This window comes from Symphalangus syndactylus, chromosome 16, assembly GCF_028878055.3.
Source record: "Symphalangus syndactylus isolate Jambi chromosome 16, NHGRI_mSymSyn1-v2.1_pri, whole genome shotgun sequence".
Lineage (NCBI taxonomy): Eukaryota > Metazoa > Chordata > Mammalia > Primates > Hylobatidae > Symphalangus > Symphalangus syndactylus.
In genome coordinates, this window is record NC_072438.2 from 85,925,835 (window position 1) to 85,951,344 (window position 25,510).

The 25,510-nt window shown below is 42.6% G+C and overlaps 1 protein-coding gene across 1 annotated transcript in view; it reads left to right on the plus strand.

Moving 5' to 3' along the window:
• MYO10 (myosin X) overlaps positions 1–25,510 on the plus strand; it is a 272,480-nt gene that overhangs the window by 149,497 nt on the left and 97,473 nt on the right. The window contains exons 5-17 of the mRNA XM_055246103.2: positions 1,967–2,101; positions 3,624–3,748; positions 4,708–4,721; positions 4,841–4,925; positions 5,823–5,926; positions 16,245–16,374; positions 18,799–18,917; positions 20,910–21,056; positions 21,548–21,648; positions 21,755–21,821; positions 22,662–22,754; positions 23,169–23,237; positions 23,731–23,813. Coding sequence (XP_055102078.1) covers positions 1,967–2,101; positions 3,624–3,748; positions 4,708–4,721; positions 4,841–4,925; positions 5,823–5,926; positions 16,245–16,374; positions 18,799–18,917; positions 20,910–21,056; positions 21,548–21,648; positions 21,755–21,821; positions 22,662–22,754; positions 23,169–23,237; positions 23,731–23,813 — 1,272 coding nt within the window. The remainder of the gene's footprint in view (positions 1–1,966; positions 2,102–3,623; positions 3,749–4,707; positions 4,722–4,840; positions 4,926–5,822; positions 5,927–16,244; positions 16,375–18,798; positions 18,918–20,909; positions 21,057–21,547; positions 21,649–21,754; positions 21,822–22,661; positions 22,755–23,168; positions 23,238–23,730; positions 23,814–25,510) is intronic.

Sequence of the window (25,510 nt, forward strand, 5' to 3'; positions counted from 1 at the left end):
TTTTTGTTTTAATAACTCAGCCACCAACAGCTGCCGCGTCAATATAGATATGTTTTAAATATGGAAGATGATTTAAATCGTTCCTTGAAAGTGTCTCTCTTGGTTTCTGTGAGTCATTCCATGCACTGTTGTTGAATGCCTCCCGCGTGCCAGGCACTGGGCTGAGCAGATGCCAGTTATTCAGTGTATGCTAAGCTCTATACTGGGAAGATTCTGGTGGCTGGTAAGGGAAACCCCAACTAAAGGTGGCCTAATTTATGCTGCCTTTTACTATTTTAGACTACATGAGGCAGGGCAGTTTCAGGGATATGGATTCAGCCCCCGCCCCCGCTGGGCTTGCCTCTGATTTTCTTGGCTTTTGCTTTATGATATCAAGACAGGTTTAGATCCTCAGATCTTTGCTGTCTGCCGCAAAGGGGACACTTCCGCCCAGTGTCGTGTGTGTGTGCAGACCTCCCCTAGGAGCCCACAGTACCCTTGACATTATGACATTATGTCTTTGTGGAATCGTGACACTGGCCCCTGCCCAGGCCTGTCGCTAGCAGAACAGGTGAAAGGACCGTGGTTGTCTAGACCAGTGGAGATCCCTAGGACCCCTGCACCCAGCCCGGCATGTTGGCGTCATCTCTGAGTCATTTCCTCTCTTTTATTACATGCAATTGATTCACGTATTTAGCAAAATTCCTCTTTCCTGATAACGTCCCAGCTCTTGGTACTCTTTAGAACGCAAAAGGGGCTCATCTGCCTATCCCACCATTCAGCGGTTGTCAGCGTGCTGCCTCGCGATGGCGTTTGTATGGCTGTGCTCTTGCTTATCCCTTCAGTTGACCTTGCTCTTAAGTTTCCAGCCTCTTTGCTGCTTCTCTTCTCTGCACAGCACCAAGCGTGGTGCCATATGCCAAATGGATGGGGTTTCTCTGTTCAAGTCTCTCTCATGTCCGTATCTTCGTCTCCATCTCCAGCCTGGTTAACCGCGTTTGGGACCTGGCCACGGCTGGCCTAGACAGCAGCAGCAGCTGGTCTCCTGAGGGACCCTTCGGTCCTTCTAGAGCTTTTCCTCCAGAGCTGCGTTTTTTACAGGTGACCTTGATGAGGTCATCACCTCCCTCCAGCTCCTGCACTTGCCTCTGAAGCATCCAGCTCAGCCTTAGCTCATCTCCTGTGCCGCCTTTCATCTCAGCCCAGCTGACCTAACCAGACCTGGATCTCATTCTCCCATAAGAATCTTTCCCAGCTTCTGTGGCTTCTGTGCTTTCTTGGCCTGACTCATGTTTGCTGGTCTTTTAAGGCGTAACTCATCCCTTACGTACTTCTGTCCTGTGCCTCCATTCCCTCTGGATTTTTTGTTCACTTGTCCTTAACTATCACTGACGTGACCTTGGCAGGACTTTGGATCAGGCCGACCTGGCATTAAGAGTCCAACTCGGACACTCAGCCGTGCTGCCCTCATGGGATTATTGTGGGAATAACGTGAGTTAGTGTGGGTTGTGTACCTGCAGGTTCATTGCCTTGTCTCTTCAATATTATTCGTGAATGATTGCATTTTTATTCACGTGTACCTGCTCTAAGTTTCCCAGAAAGATCATGTTAGCTCATGCATTTAAGCAAACGTTTACACAACGGAGGTGTTTGGGATGAACTAGTGAACAAAATGAAGATCCCTCTCTCCCAGAGCTTACCTTCCCTGTAAAGCACCATCCATCTTGTGACCTTTCCTTAGGAAAAGGTAGTTCTGTTTGCCTCACTTGCCAAAAGAGGCGAGTAAGGCCAGACACAGTGTGGCCAGCAGGAGAAAGGCCTTTTGCTTTCTTTTAACTCAGCTCTTTGGAAACAGGCATTTTGATCTCCCTTTTCCCACCTTTCTACCATTGTTCCGTTGAGTAATTATAGTGCCATTGACCAAAGCTGATTTTTTTTTTTTTTTAATTATAGTTAGAAGCACAAACTTTTCCATTTTGTCTTTCAGTGGTGAAAGTGGGGCAGGTAAAACTGAAAGCACTAAATTGATCCTCAAGTTTCTGTCAGTCATCAGTCAACAATCTTTGGAATTGTCCTTAAAGGAGAAGACATCCTGTGTTGAACGAGCTATTCTTGAAAGCAGGTATTTGTTTATCGATTTTCTTGTTTCCAACTAATAGGATTCACTTTCCTTATGGCATGGCTTATTTAAAGAAGAGTTAAAATTAGTTGGTCGCGTTTCTCTTTTTCTTGACTTCTCTTTTACAATTCCTTATGCAAAGGTCTTGCCATGCACATAGTAATATCTCATGAACCCAGCAACAACTCTTTCCGCCTCTTGCCCCTTCATCATCAGGCCAGGTCTGAGATGGGGACTGAGTGGCACCCGGTGACCGTCTGCAGCCTCCTTCCTACATGAGAGCCTTTGACTCCGGCTTCCTGTGTTTTTGAAGCACCCGGGTCAAATAAGGCACTTGTATTGGAGTTTACGGAGAAGAATAAACTTGACTAGCTTTCTGGAGGCCTTGTCAGCAGCAGAAATGTCAACCCCCAGCCACTGTGTAAAAGGGGGCTTAGCGTGGAGACGAGCAGGGTTCAGTTCAGCATCCACCGTTTGGAGGCTTAACACGAGCAGAACGGGCCTCTCGTGTGCAGAAGATGAGTGATGCATTCTATATAACAGGGAGCCTCAAAACTTAGAAAGAGGGCTAGGTGTCACCCGAGTTGTTGTATAAACTATGTCATTGCCTGACAGATGGTTTGTGCCTTACAAGACTTTAGAGCCGGTAGGGACTTTACGCACCCTATTATTTAGAGATTTGTCCAGGGGTCGGCAAACCACAGCCTCGTGCCTATATCCTGCAGCCTGTTTTTGTTTTTTGTTTTTTAGCATGTAAACACTCCATTTAAAATCGTGGTAAAATATACCTAGCACTAAATGTGTGTTAACTATTTGTCAGTGTACAGCGCAGTGGCGTTGGCATCAACTACATTCATGTTATTATGCAACCATTGCTGACATCTGTCTCCAGAACTTCATCTTCCCGTAATCTGTTTTTATAAATAAAGTTTTATTGGAACCCAGCCACACTTATGAGTAGTATTTACAGCTGCTTTTAGGCTATAGTGGCAGAGCTGGGTAGTTGCAACTGAGACCCCATAGTCTGCAAAGCCTAAAAAGCCTTACTGTCTGGTCCTTTCCAGAAGAAGTTTGCCGGCCCCTGATCTAGTCAGACTCCATCTTACACTTGGAAAAGACCCAAAGAAATTATGAGTTACCCCCGGGACATAACAACAAATAGGTGAAATTTCCAGGTCTGGAACTTCTTCAGTTTCTATAATTGGGGTGGGCTTTTTCTGTGCAGTCCCTGGATTGTGCATGTAAGGCCACACTCACTTGTGCAGGAACGAGCCGTTGCGGTCCCCTTAACTGTGTGGCATCCATTGGCAGCACAGCTGTACTCACTATGATGGATATGCGGATAGGCCCATTTCAGCAAGCGTTTTGAAAATCTGGCTCTTCCGGAAGTAAACATTGCCACCCTCAGTCCTTTTGGTTTCAGATTTTTCTCGCAGTTGTATATTTTGACGTTTGTGAGAAGTGCTATTGCTGTCTTCAGACCCACCCTTACTAACGCTGTCTGCTGCCCTCACTGTCTTCACAGCCCCATCATGGAAGCTTTCGGCAATGCGAAGACCGTGTACAACAACAACTCTAGTCGCTTTGGGAAGTTTGTTCAGCTGAACATCTGTCAGAAAGGAAATATTCAGGGCGGGAGAATTGTAGATTGTATCCTCTTTCATTTATTTTTTATCTATAGTATTTGATTCTCTAAGTGGAAACTGTTCTCACTAATTATAAGGATTGAAAAAGAATGTGAAACATTTCTTTCTCTGGTTCTTTAACGAATTAGAGCAGTTAGTTATTGCTCTGTTAGTATACCTGCTAATTTTTTCTATGAGATGGACATGGTACATGTGCCTATAGTTACAGCTACTTGGGAGGCTGAGGCAGGAGGACTGCTTGAGCCCAAGAGTTAGAGGCCAGCCTGAGCAACATAGCAAGACCCTGTCTCTTAAAAAAATAAAATAATTTTTAAAAAGTATTCTGTGCGGCCGGGCGCGGTGGCTCATGCCTGTAATCCCAGCACTGTGGGAGGCCGAGGTGGTCGGATCACTTGAGGTCAGGAGTTCAAGACCAGCCCGGCCAACATGGTGAAACCCCACCGCTACTAAAAATGCAAAAATTAGCCAGGCGTGGTGGCGTGTGCCTGTAATCCCAGCTACTTAGGAGGCTGAGGCAGGAGAATCGCTTGAACCCAGGGAGCAGAGGTTGCAGTGAGCCGAGATTGTGCCACTGCACTCCAGCCTGGGTGACAGAACGAGACACTGTGTTAAAAAAAAAAAAAATTATTCTGTAAAATAAAGAACCGTATTTGTTTTATAAATCTCTGATATAATTTCCATAATCTGAAACATTGAATTCATCATTAAACCTCAGGTATTTGTTTGAAATCAACTGTGTCAGTTAGTTTGGTATCTGACAGGGTACCATGTGTCAGGCCTGGAATTGGATTTAGATGAAATAGTCTATACTTTGTTTGCTTGTCTGTTGGCACTGGAAGCTTCTGTGTCAAAAGAACAGGGAACTGTAATTATTTGAGCCCCAAAGAATAGAAAATGAAAGACTAGGTGAGCATGGCATAGCTTTATTTTTTTCCTTGACTTGCCATTGCTTTTCACATGAAGATTTATTAGAAAAAGTAAGTAAACGTGATTTAATCCACATTTTCTTCCATAATAACAATTTTCAGGAATTATTGGTTTGTGTGAATTAAGCACAGGAAACATCTCTGAATATAAATCTGATTTATCTTCCCAGAACCGAGTAGTAAGGCAAAATCCTGGGGAAAGGAATTATCACATATTTTATGCACTGCTGGCAGGCCTGGAACATGAAGAAAGAGGTGAGTGGGATGACAGCTGGGTAATGCAGACTAGCAACTCATTTTCCATTTAAATAGATGTCAGTAAATGAGAGAATATCTGTTTTAATGTTGACATTCCACTGATAGCAATGAAATGTACATTATGCAAACACCAAAAAGATGCTGAATTTACAGAAGGGAGAATAATAGAGGGAGAAAATTATCAATAGAGAAACCTTGGATTTTTTTTTTTTTTTTTGAGTCTTGGTACATTTTTAATGTAAAGGATGTTTATGGAAAATACATAACATATTACAGCTGGTTTCACTTTTCAACCACCCTGAATAAAGTTAATTTCTAAATATTTGATTTTTGGCCGGGTGCAGTGGCACACACCTGTAATCCCAGTACTTTGGGAGGCCAAGGCAGACGGATCACTGGAGATCAGGAGTTCAAGACCAGCCTAGCCAACATGGTGAAACCCCGTCTCTACTAAAAACATAAAAATTAGCCAGGCATGGTGGTTCGTGCCTGTAATTACAGCTACTCAGAAGACTGAGTCAGGAGAATCGCTTGAACCTGGGAGGCAGAAGTTGCAGTGAGCTGAGATTATGCCACTGCACTCCAGCCTGGGTGACAGAGCTAGACTCCGTCTCATTAAGAAAAAAAAAAGAAAAAAAAATTTTTTTAAGAGAAAACAATAAAACAGGATCCTCATCAGTTGTTCTTTCAGTAACATGTTTTTAATCATCTCATTTAGTTTCAGTAATTGTTTTTTATTTTCCCTAGATGATAACTAAGAGGGAACTTTATTATCTTTATGGGAGACTGTTAGGAGCAGAGAATTATATATATATTTTAAGTCAGAGTGAAAACTCTGAATTTCGTCTTGTCCTGGACAACTGTGACATCATGTTTTTCTTTGTCTTTTTGTAGAAGAATTTTATTTATCTACACCAGAAAACTACCACTACTTGAATCAGTCTGGATGTGTAGAAGACAAGACAATCAATGACCAGGAATCCTTTAGGGAAGTTACTGTAAGTTACTTTTAAATGTTTTCCCTATTAAGATATCAGATACCCTATTAAGAGTGACAGATTTCATTTTCTGTTTCAAAATATTTTTTTAAATAGAAATAGAAGTAATTACATTTGGACCAGTGGGTGAGAATAGGTATTTCCTTCTTGTTCCAAGTTCTAGGCTGAAAGGGATTTGAGGAGTCTTCTTTCCGTAGATGATGAGTGAGTGAGTGTGTCATTCAGGGCAAATGGGCGGTTTACTTGGGACAGTGTGTTCAGAAAGTGTACCTTCCACCCCCAAAAAACCCCCCAAATCATGGGCTTCACTCTGGAACCAGCAGATCCTCCATTTTGGGGCTTACAAGTAAGATTTCTTTGAAAAACAAATTCTATAGCTAAAAACAAATCTGCCAGCCATTGGCCCAGGTGACTGTTGTTGCAGAATTTTGCTCCTTTGTTCAGCTAAAACCTGGGGTCTTGTCACACAATCAGGAAAACTTAGGCACACGGACACCTTGAAGGGTGAGTACAGCAGGGTTTTATTGGGTGAAAGGAAAATGGACAGGTGCGGTGGCCCATGCCTACAATCCCAGCACTTTGGGAGGCCAAGGCGGGCGGATCACAAGGTCAGGAGATCGAGACCATCCTGGCTAACACAGTGAAACCCCGTCTCTACTAAAAATACAAAAAATTAGCTGGGCATGGTGGCAGGCACCTGTAGTCCCAGCTACTCGGGAGGCTGAGGCAGGAGAATGGCGTGAACCTGGGAAGCGGAGCTTGCAGTGAGCCGAGATCCCACAACTGCACTCCAGCCTGGGAGACAGCAAGACTGTGTCTCAAAAACAAAACAAAACAAAACAAAAAACTCTCAGCAAAGCGAGAGGGGTTCCTGCTAACAGCCCCCGACCTCACATATTGATTCCCAGGTCACTGCAGGAGCGGAAGAGAGCAGGCTTCTCTTCCCCGTGGCCCCACCCACTTCCCCCAGTGCGCACGTCAGACTCCAGTCCACTCTGGGATGCCCAGACAAGCCCTGGGCAGGTTCCTTCATTGACCCAAAAGCATCTGATGTAAACATTCTTGGGGCATTTGGAGATTCTCCAGGAACCCCATTTTATCTGCCTAAGCATTTGGCTGTCTCACTGTTAAGGTATCATCCAGCCCTCGTGGCCTATCCCTCATGGCCTGTGACAGCCATTTCTGGTTGCGTGAACATTAGTCATCCTGTCTGTGCGTTGTGACACGCCACGGTCTCTTGCAAGGGCTTTGTTACAAGGTATCTGCATTTAAGATAGCCCAGTCACAGAGCATTATGAACAGCCCCACCCAATCAAGCCTGGCCAGGAGATTTCATCACCGTAATCTTAAGTTCTTTCCCAGAGCGCTTATAAGAACAATTAGATGCAGCCAGGCACGGCAGCTCATGCCTGTAATCCCAGCACTTTGGGAGACCAAAGCAGGTGGATCACAAGGTCAAGAGTTCGAGACCAGCCTGGCCAGCATAGTGAAACCCTGTCTCTACCAAAAATACAAAAAAATTAGCTGGATGTGGTGGCGGGCGACTGTAGTCCCAGCTACTTGGGAGCCTGAGGCAGGAGAATCGCTTGAACCTGGGAGGCGGAGGTTGCAGTGAGCCGAGATCGTGCCTTTGCACTCCAGCCTGGTGACAGTGCAAGACTCTGTCTCAAAAAAAAAAAAAGAATACTTAGATGCAATGCACCTAGGGTCAAGTCATTATCATTATCATTCTAATCATCACAAATGCAACTGACATTTAACGAGCACTTACTGTTATGAACTTTACATGGAGTTTACTTTCCAATCATTCTCATCAACCCTCTGATGGTAGGAAGTATGGTTGCCTCCATTCTAAGACTCAGAGATGTTAGTGACCAGCCTAATCTTACCCAGTACCTGGTGCAGCCCGTATCCATACACAGTCTAACTCTGGATCCCACACTCTAAACCGCGAGGCAGGTAATACCTGGTTTCAGTGCACCTCAGGTTCATCCTCCTAGGCTGCCGCTGGAAGACTAGCAGCTCTTCATTCCGTATTCCCTTTCATTGTCATAGATTATTTGTTAGAACTGTCTGTGGAATGAAATCAAAATATTTTTTAACAAATGGATATAAATCATGCATCATTTCTCTATGGCTAACACATGTCTCCTTAAGTTGGAAATGAAATTCCAGACAGACTAGGCTATAATACATGATTGTTTTCCGCTCTGCCTCCCTTTTAAAGATGTCACAACCTGCCATTTATAATGCAGAGAGGTTTCTCGCTCCATCTCTCCTATCTTCTAACCTGTTAACAAAAACCCTCCTGCAGACGGCACCTTTTGGCATCTGCCTGCGGAGGTGTGGGATTTGGCCTTGCACGTTGGATTTTATGCAGTGTTTTTCTAAGTATTTTAATTATCTTTTCCAATTTTATATTGGCCCTTTAGACCTCTCACTACTCAAACCTTCCATCACAGTTCATTTATTACTGTCTACTGAAAAGCTAATGTGTTAGAATAAATTCTCATTCTCGTTTTTGAGGAGCAGGGCAAAAAAAAGACTTGTCTCTGGCTTTTTGCTATTTTTGTTTATTTCTTGTTTCTTTCTTGAAGTAAAGAACAATAATTTGTGATAAAAGAATGCAGACAAGACACCTGATTATCCACATGGCAGTGTCACTGCAGGTCCCATCACCTGCGAGCTCACTTGCTGGCCGCTAGGGAGCACTTGGCAGTGGCAGCTCCCTTGTCCTGGGAAGGCCCTGAGAAGTCAGATACTCCGGTGGTACTCTGTGTTCTCTCGGGACATCGTTTTCCACTTCAGAACTGTCTGTTCTTTTTGTCAGCTACAAGTAAACTTTTGGAACTTGGCTTCCCTTCAGTGATTGCTAGCTTTTATTGCTACATTGAAGTAATAGGTTTTGGCATTTGAAATTTGATTTTATGACAAAAGGATATGTCAATCATCTAGAAAGGAAGAGAAATTTATACATGAAATTGACATAATGAGAATACCTAACAAATTTATTCTAGTTGATACATTCTACTTATAAAAGATATTTATAGATCCTTAAATATCTAATTTGCAATTACTTTTTAGTGTTAGTCTAGCAGGTGTATCAATGAAAACGTAGCTGATGTTTATTAACATCACAAACATGACATTTTTGCTATAATAACAAAATTTAACTTGTTACTCTTTAACCTTGTACTGGAAATTCTAAGCAGTGCAGCAAAAAAAAAAAAAAAAAGAAGAAAAAAGTGTAACTTTTGGGAAAGAGGGAGGAAAATATATTCCTTTCTATGTACAATAAGATTTTCTCCTCCCAAACCTATGAGAATCAAGAATTGGGGGATAGGCTGGGTACAGTGGCTCATGCCTGTAATCTCAGCCCTTTGGGAGGCTGAAGTGGGCAGATCACTTGAGCACAGGAGTTCAAGACCAGCCTGGGCAACATGGCAAAAACCCGTCTCTACAAAAAAATACAAAAATTAGCCAGGTGTAGTGTCACACACGTGTAATCCCAGCTACTTGGGAGGCTGAGGTGGGAGGATGGCTTGAGCCTGGGAGATGGAGGTTACAGTGAGCTGAGATTACGTCACTGCACTCCAGCCTGGGCGACAGGGCCAGACCTCATCTCAAAAATTAAAACTTAGAAAAAGAATTGTGTCATGCCTATAATTCCAGCACTTTGGGAGGCCGAGGCATATGGATCATGAGGTCTGGAGTTCAAGACCAGCCTGGCCAACATCGTGAAACCCCGTCTCTACTAAAAATACAAAAATTAGCTGGGCGTGGTGGCATGTGCCTGTAGTCCCAGCTACTCGGGAGGCTGAGACAGAAGAATCACTTGAACCTGGGAGGTGGAGGTTGCAGTGAGCTGAGATCGTGCCACTGCACTCCAGCCTGGGCGACAGAGCAAGACTCCGTCTCGAGAAAACAAACAAAATTGGCCAGGCATTGTGGCGTACCTATAGTCCTAGCTACCTTGGAGGTGTGAGGATTACCTGAGCCCAGGGAGTTCAAGGCTATAGTGAGCCATGATCATGCCATTGCACTCCAGCCTGGATGACAAAGTAAGACCCTGTCTCAAAAACAAAAAACGTGATTCTTTTTATCAGCTTTAATGTTAGTGTATTCTGGCAATAGGACCTTTTAAGAATTTTGCTTATTTCGTTGAGAATTTGCCTTAATGTATTTTTGAAATTTATCATTGGTCACAATAAACATTAATATAAAAAAGTACCTATGAGGTATTCTGAACAGTTTTAGGAGAGACTTGGTTTTTCCTGGGGCAGAGGCAATGAACCTATGCTAAATTTCATGGGCATTTCCTATACAGCCCTTCAAATTGCCCCTTAAAGTGTTAGGTCAGGATGAAAAGCTATTTCAAGTCAGTAGTAACAACTAGTTTATTTTATTGCTTGCATTTGGCCCACCAGGATGGTGGCTGATGAAATGTGTATGAAGTAACAGGAGTCTTTGCTGAGTGATCAGCTGTTTATTCTTTTACTCTACGAATATTGAATGTTTACAGCGTGCCTGGCACTGATCAGGGCTGGGGTTTCCTGACTGCATGGACCTTCCTGGGTATATCCGTGGGGTTTGAATGGTGTGTGACCTCGTGTACGCATGTGTGAATTCATTTGTCATGAGTCAGATTTTATTAAAATTTAAAGGACCAACTTTTTACTTTAATGTTGTGAAACTTGGAAATGTCAGTCTCTTTCAGTGTTGGAAAACTTGGGTGGTCAGCCAATTTTATATTATAATGTATTTTTAAAATAATAAATATTACTTAATAAAATATAACATTGGCCAGGCACGGTGGCTCACGCCTATAATCCCAGCACTTTGGGAGGCTGAGGCGGGCGGATCACGAGGTCAGGAGATCCAGACCATCCTGGCTAATATGGTGAAACCCCGTCTCTACTAAAAATACAAAAAAAAATTAGCCAGGCGTGGTGGCGGGCGCCTATAGTCCCAGCTACTCGGGAGGCTGAGGCAGGAGAATGGCGTGAACCCGGGAGGCGGAGCTTGCAGTGAGCCGAGATCCTGCCACTGCAGATTGCGCCACTGGGCGACAGAGCGAGACTCCATCTCAAAAATAAATAAATAAATAAAAATAACATTATGTAATAAATTATTACTGAGTTACTTACTTGTAATTTACTGTGCCCAAAATAGCCTCCCCTGTCACCCTTTCTGACATGCCATTTGTTGACTTCTGAGATTCTTCGGAGGTACCTTAGCCTTCTCTGATGGTGACACTCCTCCCTTTGTTTCCAGTGTGACAAGCTGAGCTCCTTTTGTGCATGATGACTGGGACTCTGCCGCGTATTTGCCACCATCCCCCAACACACACTCACATTCACATTCCCAAGCATCTATTTTTTATGTGCTGAATCATACTGAGAATTTCCCATGGTTTTTTCAGTCTTGAGGCCTAGTGTTGAAATACTAATTATAATAAGCCTTAAAGTGGCTACTCTTGTCAAAGGGGTGGAGATTGCTTATTAACAAAGATTGTAAATAGGAGAGTAAGAAGCAATAAATGGAGACTCTTGCTGGAGTTTTAGCATACATGTCTGCATTGGCGAGAACTGGTTTTAGACATTAAATTATTCCATGTTATGATTAATGCAGTTGCCGCTTACCACAACACTACTAACTACTTACCCAGTCACTTAGAGTTAGACTTGAAAGCAAAGAAGTTCACAAATTTGTTAATATTGTAAGCACATTTATTTTGTTCATTTGCTTAAATATCTTCTTATACAACCTTTGTATTTTTTTTTAGAACTTAATCAAGAATTTTTATTTATGGGATATGTGTCAATGTTTTTTATTTGGCAGTTAGAAATTTTCTACTACTTATTTCACTTTTTTTTTTTTTTGAGACAAGGTCTCACTCTGTTACCCAGGCTGGAGCACAGTGGTGTGATAATGGCTCGCTGCACCCTTGAACTCCTGGGATCAGGTGATCCTCCTGCCCCAGCCTCCCAAGTAGCTGGGAGTACAGGTGTATGCCAGCACACTAGGCTAATTTTTAATTTTTTTTAGAAATGGGGTTCTTGCTATGTTGCCAGACTAGAAAATGATTATATATTAGTTATGAATATACCTTGTCATATATGAAGAAAACTTTAATCATAGAAAGGGAAAAAGTTTAACTTTTGCACAATGTAGGTGCATTATCATTATTTTGCTGATATCTGATACGGTCTTTAACACAGTTTAAAAAGTCTTGAGAATAACAAATTATTTTGTATTTCTTAACCGTATTTCTTTGCTTTTACCTTTTAGAAGAAATCACTGATAAATATCTTTAAATTTGAATAATTATTTTCTTATAGGCCTTTTTAAATTGGTAAGCACTTGGCAAATAGTTCTGATTCTTTGTTTCTGTTTGTATGCATGAAATGATAGCTTTCCCACCTTCAAGTAATTTATGGTAATTTTTATAATCAACTTTATTGAGATATAATGAACACATAATTAAATAAGTCCACTTAAAGTATACATTTCAGTGAATTTTGAATTTACACACCCATTTATCCACAACTGTGATCAAGATAAAAGGGAATCCTCTGCCCCAAAAGTTTCTCTGTGCCCCTTCCCAGGCAATCCCAACCCCCGACACCTGGCCCTAGGAAACTACTGATCTAATTTAGTCCCTCTAGTATATAGTTATCTTCTTTAGAGTTCCATGTAACTAAAGTATGCACTATGTAGTCTCCTGTATCCAGCTTTCTCCAGCCATCCATGTGGCATGTATCACTATTCACTGCTTTTTTTGGTATTCCATTGAATAGACAGCAGTTTGTTTATCCATTCACCCATTGATTGTCTCATTTTTTGTTGTAAAAATATTTATTGCGAGCAACATTAAAAGACATGATAGAATAGAATGTTCATGAGCTTGCCAACACTGTTAATTCACAGTTAACCCTTAACAGTAACTATTGGAACTAGTTTCAGATTTGTACATTTTCTTCCCAGCCTGCATTTTAAAAATAACATAGGCACAAAATAGCTTTTTTGCTTTTTTACAAAAAGCTACTGTAAATATAACTGTGCCTCTATATTATGTGCGTAATTTTATTTAAAAAGTATACAGTAGGCTGGGCGCGGTGGCTCACGCCTGTAATCCCAGCACTTTGGGAGGCCACGGCGGGCAGATCACCTGAGGTCGGGAGTTCGAGACCAGCCTGACCAACATGGAGAACCCCTGTCTCTACTAAATATACAAAATTAGCCAGGTGTGGTGGTGCATGCCTATAATCCCAGCTACTCAGGAGGCTGAGGCAGGAGAATCACTTGAACCCGGAAGGCGGATGTCGCGGTGAGCTGAGATCGTGCCATTGCACTCCAGCCTGGGCAACAAGAGTGAAACTCCATCTCAAAAAAAAAAGTATGCAATATTCATATAACTTACTATATTTGACTTGTCTAATTGTAGAATAATTAGAATTATTTTTTCTGTGAAACTGTTTTTAAGGTAACACTGTAGTGAATGTTTTCTAAAGGTTTTTTTCTGTTCTTGAAATTTTCCTTGAAACAAATTTCTAGCATTGAAATTATTGGAGACTATATAGATTTCTTTTTATGTCTTTATAAAGTAACAGAGTTGAGTCAATAATAATAACAATAATCAGTTCCTGGCCAGGCGCGGTGGCTCATGCCTGTGATCCCAGCACTTCGGGAGACCTAGGTGGGCAGATTGCTTGAGCACAGGAGTTTGAGACTGGCTTGGGCAACACTGCGAAACCCCATCTCTCCTAAAAATACAAAAATTTAGCCAGGTGTGTTGGTGTGCACCTGTTTTCCCAGCTACTCAGGAGGCTGAGCTGGGAGAATCACCTGAGCCTGGGAAGTTGAGGCTGCAGTGAGCCTTGATCACACCACTGCCCGCCAGTGCAGGTGACGGGAGTGAGACCCTGTATCAAAATAATAATAATAAGTCATAATAGTAAGTTCCTAGATTTGGGTCAGTTGGGCCGGACTTTGAATTTTGGTTGTGCGACCCTGAGAAAGTTATTTTTCTTCTCTGAACCTTTGTTGTTGGTTTTTCTCTCAGATATGAAAATTCTAATATTATATATATATTATATACCTAGGACAATTCTGTCAGATAATCATGTTGTTTTCCAAAAAGATTATACTAATTTATAGTACTAACAACCACTGTATAAATGTCTCTTCTCTACTAATCTTTTATCATTCTGAAATTTTTTGCTAATTCGACAGAACTGATCTCATATTTACCTTAATTTGTACATGTTCGATTTCTAGGAAGGAAAAAAGCAGTACTTGGATTTGCATTTCTCCCTATTTTTGTCGCTCGTGTATATGTCAGTGGATCTTTTAATTCTTTCCCTCTCCATTGTTTGCCTTTTTTTTCCTGCCATTATTGCTTTTTCTTTATAAAGAAATTAATCTTGGCCTAGCGTGATGGTTCACACCTGTAATCCCGGCACTTTGGGGAGCCAAGGTGGGCAGGTCACTTGAAGTTGGGAGTTCGAGACCAGCCTGACCAACATGGAGAAACCTCGTATCTACTAAAAATACAAAACTAGCCAGGCGTGGTGGCACATGCCTGTAATCCCAGCTACTTAGGAGGTTAAAGCAGGAGAATCGCTTGAACCTGGGAGGCACAGGGTGCGGTGAGCCGAGATCGTGCCACGCCACTGCACCCCAGGCTGGGTGAAACAGCAAAACTCCGTCTCAAAAAAAAAAAAAAAAAAAAAAAAAAAAAGGGAAGAAATTGAACTTTTCTCAGTGTTAAATCTCAGTTGTTTCCTTTTGCAGTTTATGTTGATTCAGAGCGGTGCGTGGTTTCCTTCTTCCCACTCTCCTGTGATCCTTGTGTGAGTCCAGGTTCTTTTTGTAGGTCATTTTCATCGATATTGCCAACAAGTCTGCCCCCAGGTTTGTGTGTATGTGTCTGGTTTTCTTTTCTTTTTTAACAGCTTTTTTTGGTCACAAGAATGCAGCTCCTCGGTCACAATAGAAAATTAGCAAATCTTAGCTATGATCCAGAAAACACCTGGCTTCAGTTGTTTAGATACTTGTTGTTGGTAACAGATTCCTGTAAGTGCCTGTTTATTTTTATTTTTCCTCAAACAGCATTATGTTAACTTCCACTTAGTATCCTCAGGCCAAGATAAGACCATAAAAAATCCTCTGGAGAAATTAAAAATAGAGATGTGATGATTGCCTAAGGAAGACAGGTCCAGATCTATTTAGATTTTCCATCAGCATTTATTTAATTTAATTTTTTTTTTTTTTTTTAAAGACAGGGTCTTAACTGTGTCACCCAGGTTCCCAGGCTGGAGTACACATGCGATTATAGTTCACTGTAACCTTGAACTCCTGGGTTCATGTAATACTCCTGCCTCAGCCAAGCCAGGAGCTGGGACTGCAGGTGTGCACCAACACACCTGGCTAATTTTTTTAAATTCTTGGCTTGGCGTGGTGGCTCACGCCTGTAATCCCAGCACTTTGGAAGGCCAAGGTGGGAGGATTGCTTGAGGCCAGGAGTTTGAGACCAGCCTGGACAACATAGTGAGACCCACATCTCTACAAACAAAACAAAACAAAAAAACACCCCCTCTCCAAGTACTCCCTCTCCACATTTTTACATCTAAAGAAAATAATAAATTTTTCATTACGCTCTGATAGCTGTACAGAAAACTATTTCTTTATTGTTGTCATGACTGTGACTCCCTGAGGTAATTCTTTTGTAGCATATATAGGAGGCTTGTATGTAAGGTGGACACTATGTTTATTTCATTGATTATCTCTGAGCATGCTATAGTTCTTTATCTTCCTCCTTTTATGTGCACTGTGTAATGTCCTCATCGTTTTAAAAGTGAGTTGCTATGGGCCAGGCACGGTGGCTCACGCCTGTAATCCCAGAACTTTGGGAGGCCAAGGTTGGTGGATCACTTGAGGTCAGGAGTTCAAGACCAGCCTGGCCAACATGCTGAAACCCAGTCTCTACAAAAAATGCAAAAAAAAAAAAAAAAAATTAGCTAGTCATGGTGGCACACACCTGTAATCCCAGCTACTCGGGAGGCTGAGGCATGAGAATCACTTGAACCCAGGAGGCGGAGGTTGCAGTGAGCCAAGATCGTGCCACTGCACTCCAGCCTGGGTGACAGAGTGAGACTCTGTCTCAAAACAAAAAAACAAGTGAGTGGTTATGTATCTATTTTTTGTTTCTTTGCCTTTTCAATAGCACCTAGTAATTTTATATTATCAGAGGTATTCTACATTTTCTTCAGTGTGAAAAACCAACATAAAATTAAATACATTTATTTTCTTCTAGACGGCAATGGACGTGATGCAGTTCAGCAAGGAGGAAGTTCGGGAAGTGTCAAGGCTGCTTGCTGGTATACTGCATCTTGGGAACATAGAATTTATCACTGCTGGTGGGGCGCAGGTTTCCTTCAAAACAGGTAAGATTATGCCTGCTTGCCCTCCTCACTCCTTTTGTTCCCCGTAGAAAACTTAAACCTAAATTATTGACTGTCTAGTCTTTTAGAGAGAAAATTCTGGCCAGGTGCGATGGCTCTTGCCTGTAACCCCACCACTTTGGGAGGTGGAGACGGACAGATTGCTTGACCCCAGTAGTTCGATACCAGCCTGGGCAGTGTGGCCAAACCCCATCTCTACTAAAAATACAAAAATTAGCCAGGCATGATGGTGTGCTCCTGTAGTCCCAGCTGCTTGGGAGGCTGAGGTGGGAGGATCACCTGAGCCTCTGCGAGTCGAAGCTGCAGTGAGCTGAGATGATGCCACTGCACTCCAGTCTGGGCGACAGAGTGAGATCTTGTCTCACAAAAGAAGAAAAAAAGAGAAAATGTTCTGACTCCTTGAATAGAGAGCTACAGAATGTTAGTTGTATCGGATATGAAGCATCGGTTAGGAATGGCTCAGAGTGTATGAAAAGTTAGTAGTCAATTGGGATAGCGACTGTGTTCTCTTTTTAAAAAGAAGGAAAATGAGTCAAGTACATGGAAATATGAGCAACCAGGAATCGACAAAGGAAAGTGTTGAGAGTCAGGTGGCATAGTCCTGTTGAGTGCCAGCGTGGTAAAATGGTTAAGACCCTTTGTTTTGCAAGCCAGTATCCTGGGTTCATAGCCCTCCCCTGCTTCATGCTGTTTCCTGTGTTATTTATCTCCTGAACACTCGTGACTTCTCACCTGTACAGTGTCTCAGAGATTTGCTGTCAAGATAAAATGAGTTAACATATAGCTATGTCAGTTGTCATTTTGCTTGAGTGATTTATGTATTAATTTTTAAAACTTTTCTGATTAAAGCAATAGATGAGGTCATGGAAGCTGGAAATTGGATGAGTTGAAGTTCAAAGTGGTTCTAGAGGAGACCAGAACTGTAGGCCAATAATTCTCAAATGTCTGGTTCCACCCAGCACCTCTTAATATTCTCAAAAATCAGAGAACCCCAGAGAGCTTTTGTTTATGTGGGTTGTATCTGTTGATGTTTACCACATTAAAAGTTAAAACTTTTTGGCTGGGCACAGTGGCTCATGCCTGTAGTCCTAGCACTTTGGGAGGATGAGGCAGGTGGATCACTTGAGGTCAGGAGTTCGAGACCAACCTGGCCAAAAGGGTGAAACCCTGTCTCTACTAAAAACAGAAAATTAGCCAGGTGTGGTGGTGTGCACCTGTAATTCCAGCTACTTGGGAGACTGAGGCACGAGAATCTCTTGAACCCGGGAAGTGGAGGTTGCAATGAGCCAAGATCACGCCAGTGCACTATAGCCTGGGTGACAAAGTGAGACTCTATCTCAAAAAAAAAAAGTGAAAACTTCAAAAGTTAAAATGAGATGTTTAAAAAATATTCTTTATTAATTTAAAAAGAACAATAATAAACCCATTGCATACTAAAATAAATGTTCTATTTTTATTTAAAAGACTATTTTCCAAATCAGAAAACAGGAAGAATAGTCCCATTGTCTTATCTTTTTGCAAATTTCTTTAATGTCTGACATATTGAAAGACAGCTGGGGGCTGGGCTCAGTGGCTCATGCCTGTAATCCCAGAACTCTGGGAGGCCGAGGTAGGTGGATCCCGTGAGGTCAGGAGTTTGAGACCAGCCAGGCCGATATGGTGAAACCCGTCTCTACTAAAAATACAAAAATTAGCCAGGTGTGGTGGCGGGCACCTGTAATCCTAGCTACTTGGGAAGCTGAGGCAAGAGAATCGCTTGAACCCGGGAGGCGGAGGTTGCAGTGAGCTGAGATCATGCCACCGTACTCCAGCCTGGGCTACAGAGTGAGACTCCATCTCAGAAAAAAAAAAAAAAAAAAAAAACACAAAGAAAGTAGGCCGGGCACGGTAGCTCACACCTGTAATCCCAGCACTTTGGGAGGCCGAGGCGGGTGGATCACGAGGTCAAGAGATCGAGACCATCCTGGCCAACATGGTGAAACCCCATCTCTACTAAATATACAAAAAATTAGCTGGGCGTGGTAGCGGGTGCCTATAGTCCCAGCTACTGGGAGAATGGTGTGAACCCGGGAGACGGAGCTTGCAGTGAGCTGAGATCATGCCGCTGCACTCCAGCCCGGGCGACAGAGGGAGACTCCGTCTCAAAAAGAAAAAAAAAGTAGTTGCAAACCTCTGACAGGATCTTGGGGACACCCGTAGGATTCCCAGACCACACTTCGTCCAAGCATGAGGCTCTATGCTACTAACCTCTAGGATTCACTAAGGGAGTGAATAACTTAGCGATAACATGCAATCTCTAAACTCTGCCTGAGGGATTCAGGAGTGTTCTCTGCGTTAAGGTATCGCTAAGCCTGCTTAGCTTCTCAGGGGCAGTGGGTTCATTCACCTTTGTCTTATTCTCTGCAGCTCTGGGTAGATCTGCAGAGTTACTTGGGCTGGACCCAACACAGCTCACAGATGCTTTGACCCAGAGATCAATGTTCCTCAGGGGAGAAGAGATCCTCACGCCTCTCAATGTTCAACAGGTACACACGCTTTGCCATCCGATCTTGCCTTACTAGACACTCCTGGGTTTTCAGATCCATAGGTTTGATTCAGATATGTAACTATAATAACAGTTATATTGTAACTGTAATATATTAATAACTGTTCAAATGACTTTTGTTCATGATCAAAATAAAGAAGATACCGAAGGATTGGGAATAGACAAAGCTATTGAATTGCTGTCTAATTGTCTAAAACAACATCTAATTGTTGTTTAAGAGGATGGGTCAAATGCAGATTGCCTGACTTTGAACTTGACCCTTCTACTTACTACCATCTGCTCTTGGGAAATTTAGTAACCATGCCTCAGTTTCCTCCACTATAAGACAAGGATAATTATACCTAATTCACAGGATTCTTGTAAGAATAAAAACAACAAATAGATGCTGAGCATTTAATGTCTGGTACAGAGTAAGCACTAAATAAACATTACCTACAACAATCATGTGTTGTTATAATGAAAACAGTATCATAATAATGTTTTATTTATATTTGCCTCTGCTACTGCCTTGAGCCAATGTATATGTGCTAGCTCTTTGTATTAGGGTTCTCTTAGAGGGACAGAATATGATAGATAGATTGATAGATACAAAGGGGAGTTTATTAAGTATTAACTTACATGATCAGAAGGTCCCACAATAGGCTGTGTGCAAGCGAAGGGGCAAGGAGAGCCAGTCTGAGTCCCAAAACTGAAGAACTTGGAGTCCGATGTTCTAGGGCAGGAAGTATCCAGCATGGGAGAAAGATGTAGGCTGGGAGGCTGGGCCAGTCTTGCCTTTTCACATTTTTCTGCCTGCTTTATATTCACTGGAAGCTGATTAGATTGTGCCCACCAGATTAAGGATAGATGTGCCTTCCCTAGCCCACTGACTCAGATGTCACCCACACAGGCAACACCCAGGATTAATACTTTGTATCCTTCAATCAAGTTGACACTCAGTATTAACCATCACACTCTTCTATTATGTTTTTAATTGGATAAATAAAAATGCTGACCATATGATGAAGAAAAACTTTGTAAATACAAAGTATAATAGAAAATCAGAAAATTTTGGCCGGGCGCGGTGGCTCACGCCTGTAATCCCAGCACTTTGGGAGGCCGAGGCGGGCGGATCACGAGGTCAGGGGATCGAGACCATGGTGAAACCCCGTCTCTACTAAAAATACAAAAAATTAGCCAGGCGCGGTGGCGGGCGCCTGTAGTCCCAGCTACTCCGCAGGCTGAGGCAGGAGAATGGCGTGAACCCGGGAGGCGGAGCTTGCAGTGAGCCAAGATCGCGCCACTGCACTCCAGCCTGGGCGACAGAGCGAGACTCCGTCTGAAAAAAAAAAAAATTTTTTAAAAAACAGCTCCCATCTTAATCACTGTTTTAAACCTGGTGCCAGGCACGGTGGCTCACGCCTGTAATCCCAGCACTTTGGGATGCCAAGGCAGGTGGATCACCTGAGGTCAGGAGTTTGAGACCAGCCTGACCAACATGGAGAAACCCGTCTCTACTGAAAATAGAAAAATTAGCCAGGTGTGGTGGTGCATGCCTATAATCCCAGCTACTCAGGAGGCTGAAGCAGGAGAATCACTTGAACCTGGGAGGTGGAGGTTGCTGTGAGCTGAGATCGCACCATTGCATTCCAGCCTGGGCAACAGAGCTAGACTCCACCTCAAAAACAAAAACAAAAACAAAAAAACCGGTAACATTTGTACCGTACATATGGTTTAGATTCTTTTGTGTAACTCAACGTAGCAAGTTGAATTTGGAATCCTGGTATTTAATCTTAACAGAAAGGAAATATGTGAGTTCTGGTTTATCTTTTCTTTAGATATCTGTCCTTTCCTAGATGGTATCGATTGACTTCACACTGGAGGGCCGGATGCTGTGCTAGTCTTGTGTGTGTCTCTCGAGTGGGGCACAGATGGCCTTGCCTGTCTGGGGTGCCCGGGGTCAGCTGATTCTGTGCCACTTCCTCTCCCACAGGCAGTAGACAGCAGGGACTCCCTGGCCATGGCTCTGTATGCGTGCTGCTTTGAGTGGGTAATCAAGAAGATCAACAGCAGGATCAAGGGCAATGAGGACTTCAAGTCTATTGGCATCCTCGACATCTTTGGATTTGAAAACTTCGAGGTAGGCTTCCTAACAGTGCAGCACATGAATTCTCTTCTGTCCATTATTAGCTGCTATTGAACAAATCTCTGTGAGCAAACTTTTTTTTTTCTTTTTTTTTGAGATGGAGTCTCCCTCTGTCTCCCGGGCTGGAGCGCAGTGGCGTGATCACAGCTCACTGCAACTTCTACCTCCTGGTTCAAGTGATTCTCCCACCTCAGCCTCCCAAGTAGCTGAGATTACAGGTGTCTGCCACCACAGCCAGCTAATTTTTCTTGTATTTTCAATAGAGACTGGGTTGTACCATGTTGGTCAGGCTGGTCTTGGACTCCCGACCTCAGGTGATCTGCCCACCTCAGCCTCCCAAAGTGCTGGGATTACAGGTGTGAGCCACTGTGCCAGGCAACAAGCATTGATATTTTTCTCTGCAGATCTTTTTTAAATCTTTTCTTCACCTTTCCATATAATCGTGAGTGCACTAAAGATACTTACTGAATGCTTTCCCCCCTTAGGTTAATCACTTTGAACAGTTCAATATAAACTATGCAAATGAGAAACTTCAGGAGTACTTCAACAAGCATATTTTTTCTTTAGAACAACTAGAATATAGCCGGTAAGCACTCATAGAATTCCATTTCAATTTTTTTTTTAAAGCAGCAACTAGATTAGTTTTGAAGCTATGTTTTCATTTAATTTGGCTATTTAAAATCTTCCTACAGGGAAGGATTAGTGTGGGAAGATATTGACTGGATAGACAATGGAGAATGCCTGGACTTGATTGAGAAGGTAATGTATTTTTGAAGAATGGTTACAGTCCCAAGGGGGTCCAGCTGGGCTGATTCATATTTATGGGAACAAAATAACGTGCACGAACACGCACATCAAAGATGTGAATGTTTAGAACACAGTGGACCATTTGGAAACATAAATGTAAATGTGCAAGGTTGAATTTAAATACTTGGCTGCTTCAAACCTATTGTCTCATTGAACTCAGTATTTTAGAATCAACAGTGTGTAAATTGGCTTCCCATAGATTTTAAGTCAGAAGCAAAGCCTTACAGTACCAATATAGATTTGCCAGTTGTAAAAGTTTTATCCACAAAATTGCAACGGGTTCAATTTTTTTTAAGATTTATATAAGAACTTAATTGGTTTTCTCTATAGCATATCATTATGGATTTTCCAGTCAAGAAATTACCATGCCTTTTCTTTTAACCACCCATTTGTTAGAGAGTAGAGGAGAGCTCTCAAATAGTTTGGGACGCACACATTCAACTTTTTTTTTTTTTTTTTTCTGAGACGGAGTCTCACTCTGTTGCCCAGGCTGGAGTACAGTGACACAGTCTTGGCTCACTGCAACCTCCATCTCCCAGGTTCAAGTGATCCTGCTGCCTCAGCCTCCCCAGTAGCTGGGATTACAGGTGTACGCCACCACGCCCAGTTAATTTTTTTGTATTTTTAGTAGAAACAGGGTTTCACTGTTGGCCAGGCTGGTGTCGAACTCCTGACCTCAAATGCTCTGCCTGTCTTGGCCTCCCAAAGTGCTGGGATTACAGGCATGAGCTACCCATGCATCCAGCCACATTCAACTTTTAATTCATTTTTTTTTTTTCTTCTTTCTTCTAGAAACTTGGCCTCCTAGCCCTTATCAATGAAGAAAGCCATTTTCCTCAAGCCACAGACAGCACCTTATTGGAGAAGCTACACAGTCAGCATGCGGTATGTCGAAACCTGCAATTCTTCATCACATCGGAGTAGCACATCTGTGGGTTAGGGTCACAAACCAGGCATGTCAGTCTGCTGGCCCAACTGTGCCTCCCACACTGAACATTTATTCTCACACCAAAGCTGTTCTATTACTAGAACTAAATTGAAATAAGCAAAAGGGTTAGATTTGGGGCTACTTGTCAGAATGCCCAAGCTTATTTAGAGAACGTAAAATTGTTAATCTATTATAATGACACAATCGAGAGTTAACATGGTTTTTATAAAGTGCACCATATGCCGTGTCCTGAAACGCAGATCCGTGGCAAGTCTGGAAATGATTTTCACTGTCTTTTGCATTTAGTGTTCTCTGGAAGTCAAAGGAAATCAGTGAGTGAAATAAGGCATTGTATTTTTTTTTTCTTTTAGAATAACCACTTTTATGTGAAGCCCAGAGTTGCAGTTAACAATTTCGGAGTGAAGCACTATGCTGGAGAGGTAACTTTTTATTAAGATACCTAGTGGTAGTTGCCTGTTTGGCATTTAGAGAAAACAGTAGTTTCAGAAGCCAATCATGAATTTTTTGGGCTGGGCATGGTAGCTCACATGATTCTATAGTTGCAGTACTTGGGGAGGCTGAAGCAGGAGGATCACTTGAGGACAGGAGTTTGAGACCAGCCTGGGCAACATAGATATAAAAAATATCTACAAGATATTTTTTAAAAAGTTAGCCTGGCGTGGTGACACTTCTGTTGTCCCAGCTGTTCTGGAGGCCGAGGTGGGAGGATTGCTTGGGCATAGGAATTTGAGGCTGCATGAGCTATGATCACATCACTGCACTTCAGCCTGGGAAATAGAGCAAGACCCTGTCTCTTAAAAAATAAATAAATTTATTGGAATGATTTCTTTTTGTGGCTCTTTCAGGGAAGTTGTTTATGACCTGAAACTATTCTTTCCATCAGTTTTCTCCTCTCTTATTTATTAAAACTAGGTGCAATATGATGTCCGAGGTATCTTGGAGAAGAACAGAGATACATTTCGAGATGACCTTCTCAATTTGCTAAGGGAAAGCCGGTATGTCAGTCTTCTCCCTGAGAAGTCCTTAGCAAGCAAATGAATATTTGTGTAAATGCTTTTAATTCACAAATATAGAACAAATTGCTGTTATGTAAGAAACTTAGTATTGTTTTTCCCAGGTAATACTTCATCAATGAAATAACTCAAAAGTATAACATAATAATACAAGCAAGGTCGGGCATGGTGGCTCACACCTGTAATCCCAGCACTTTGGGACACCAAGGTGGGCGAATCACCTGAGGTCAGGAGTTTGAGACCAGCCTGGCCAACATATTGAAACCCCATCTCTACTGAAAATACAAAAATTACCCAAGCATGGTGGCAGGCACCTGTAATCCCAGCTACTTGGGAGGCTGAAACAGGAGAATCGCTTTAACCTGGGAGGTGGTTGCAGTGACCCCAGATTGCGCCATTGCAGTCCAGCCTGGGTGACAAGAGTGAAACTCTGTTTCAAAATAAATAAATTAATAATAATAATAATAATAATAATACAAGCAATGACTGCCATTTAGTGAGGTACTGAAATAAACCAACCACAGAGGCCCGTGCTGTTATTAATCCTCTTATGCAGATGAGGAAACTGAGGCTTGAAGCAGTTAAAGCTGTTAAGTGACTTCCCCAAGACTAATCAACTTGGGCCAACGAGTCCAGTTTTGATCTGGTCTGGTTGGCTTGAGAACCTAAGATCTTAAGCAGTGTGGCCTGCTTTCTTCACAGGGAGCTTAGAGCTGTGTGGTTAAGTTGATTTCAGCCTTGGTTTTATAGGACTCCTATGTCTCTAGTTAGTAAAATAAACGCCTTAATTCAACTATAATTATAAATTTATTACATATTCATTTATTCATTCATGAATTATAAATTTACACCATTAAATCAATAAAGAAAACACACAGAAACTTGCAGTGATTAGCTATTTGTATGTATTAGACCAGGAAGTGTCCTATTTTTTTTATTTTTATTATTTATTTATTTATTTACTTATTTACTTATTTATTTATTTATTTTGAGACGGAGTCTCGCTCTGTCGCCCAGGCTGGAGTGCAGTGTTGCGATCTCCGCTTGCTGCAAGCTCCACCTCCTGGGCTCACGCCATTCTCCTGCCTCAGCCTCCCGAGTAGCTGGGACTACAGGCGCCTGCCACCACGCCCGGATAATTTTTTGTATTTTTAGTAGAGATGGGGTTTCACCGTGTTAGTCAGGATGGTCTTGATCTCCTGACCTCGTGATCCACCCGCCTCAGCCTTCCAAAGTGTTGGGATTACAGGCATGAGCCACCGCGCCCGGCCTTTTTTTTATTTTTTTGAGACAGAGTCTCATTCTGTCACCCAGACTGGAGTGCGGTGCTGCAGTCTCGGCTCACTGCAACCTCTGCCTCCCGGGTTCATGCCGTTCTCCTGCCTCAGCCTCCTGAGTAGCTGGGACTACAGGCGCCAGCCACCATGCCTGGCTATTTTTTTTTTTTTTTTTTTTGTATTTTTAGTAGAGACGGGGTTTCACCATGGTAGCCAGGATGGTCTCCATCTCCTGACCTTGTGATCCGCCCGCCTCGGCCTCCCAAAGTGCTGCGATTACAGGCGTGAGCCACCGCCCCTGGCGGAAGTGTCCTATTTTTAGGAGGCTTTGTAAGAGAGAAAGAGTTTAGGGAAAAAACCCTTTCCTGAAAGCTTTCAGCACCTGTGTTGGATCTGGTGGGA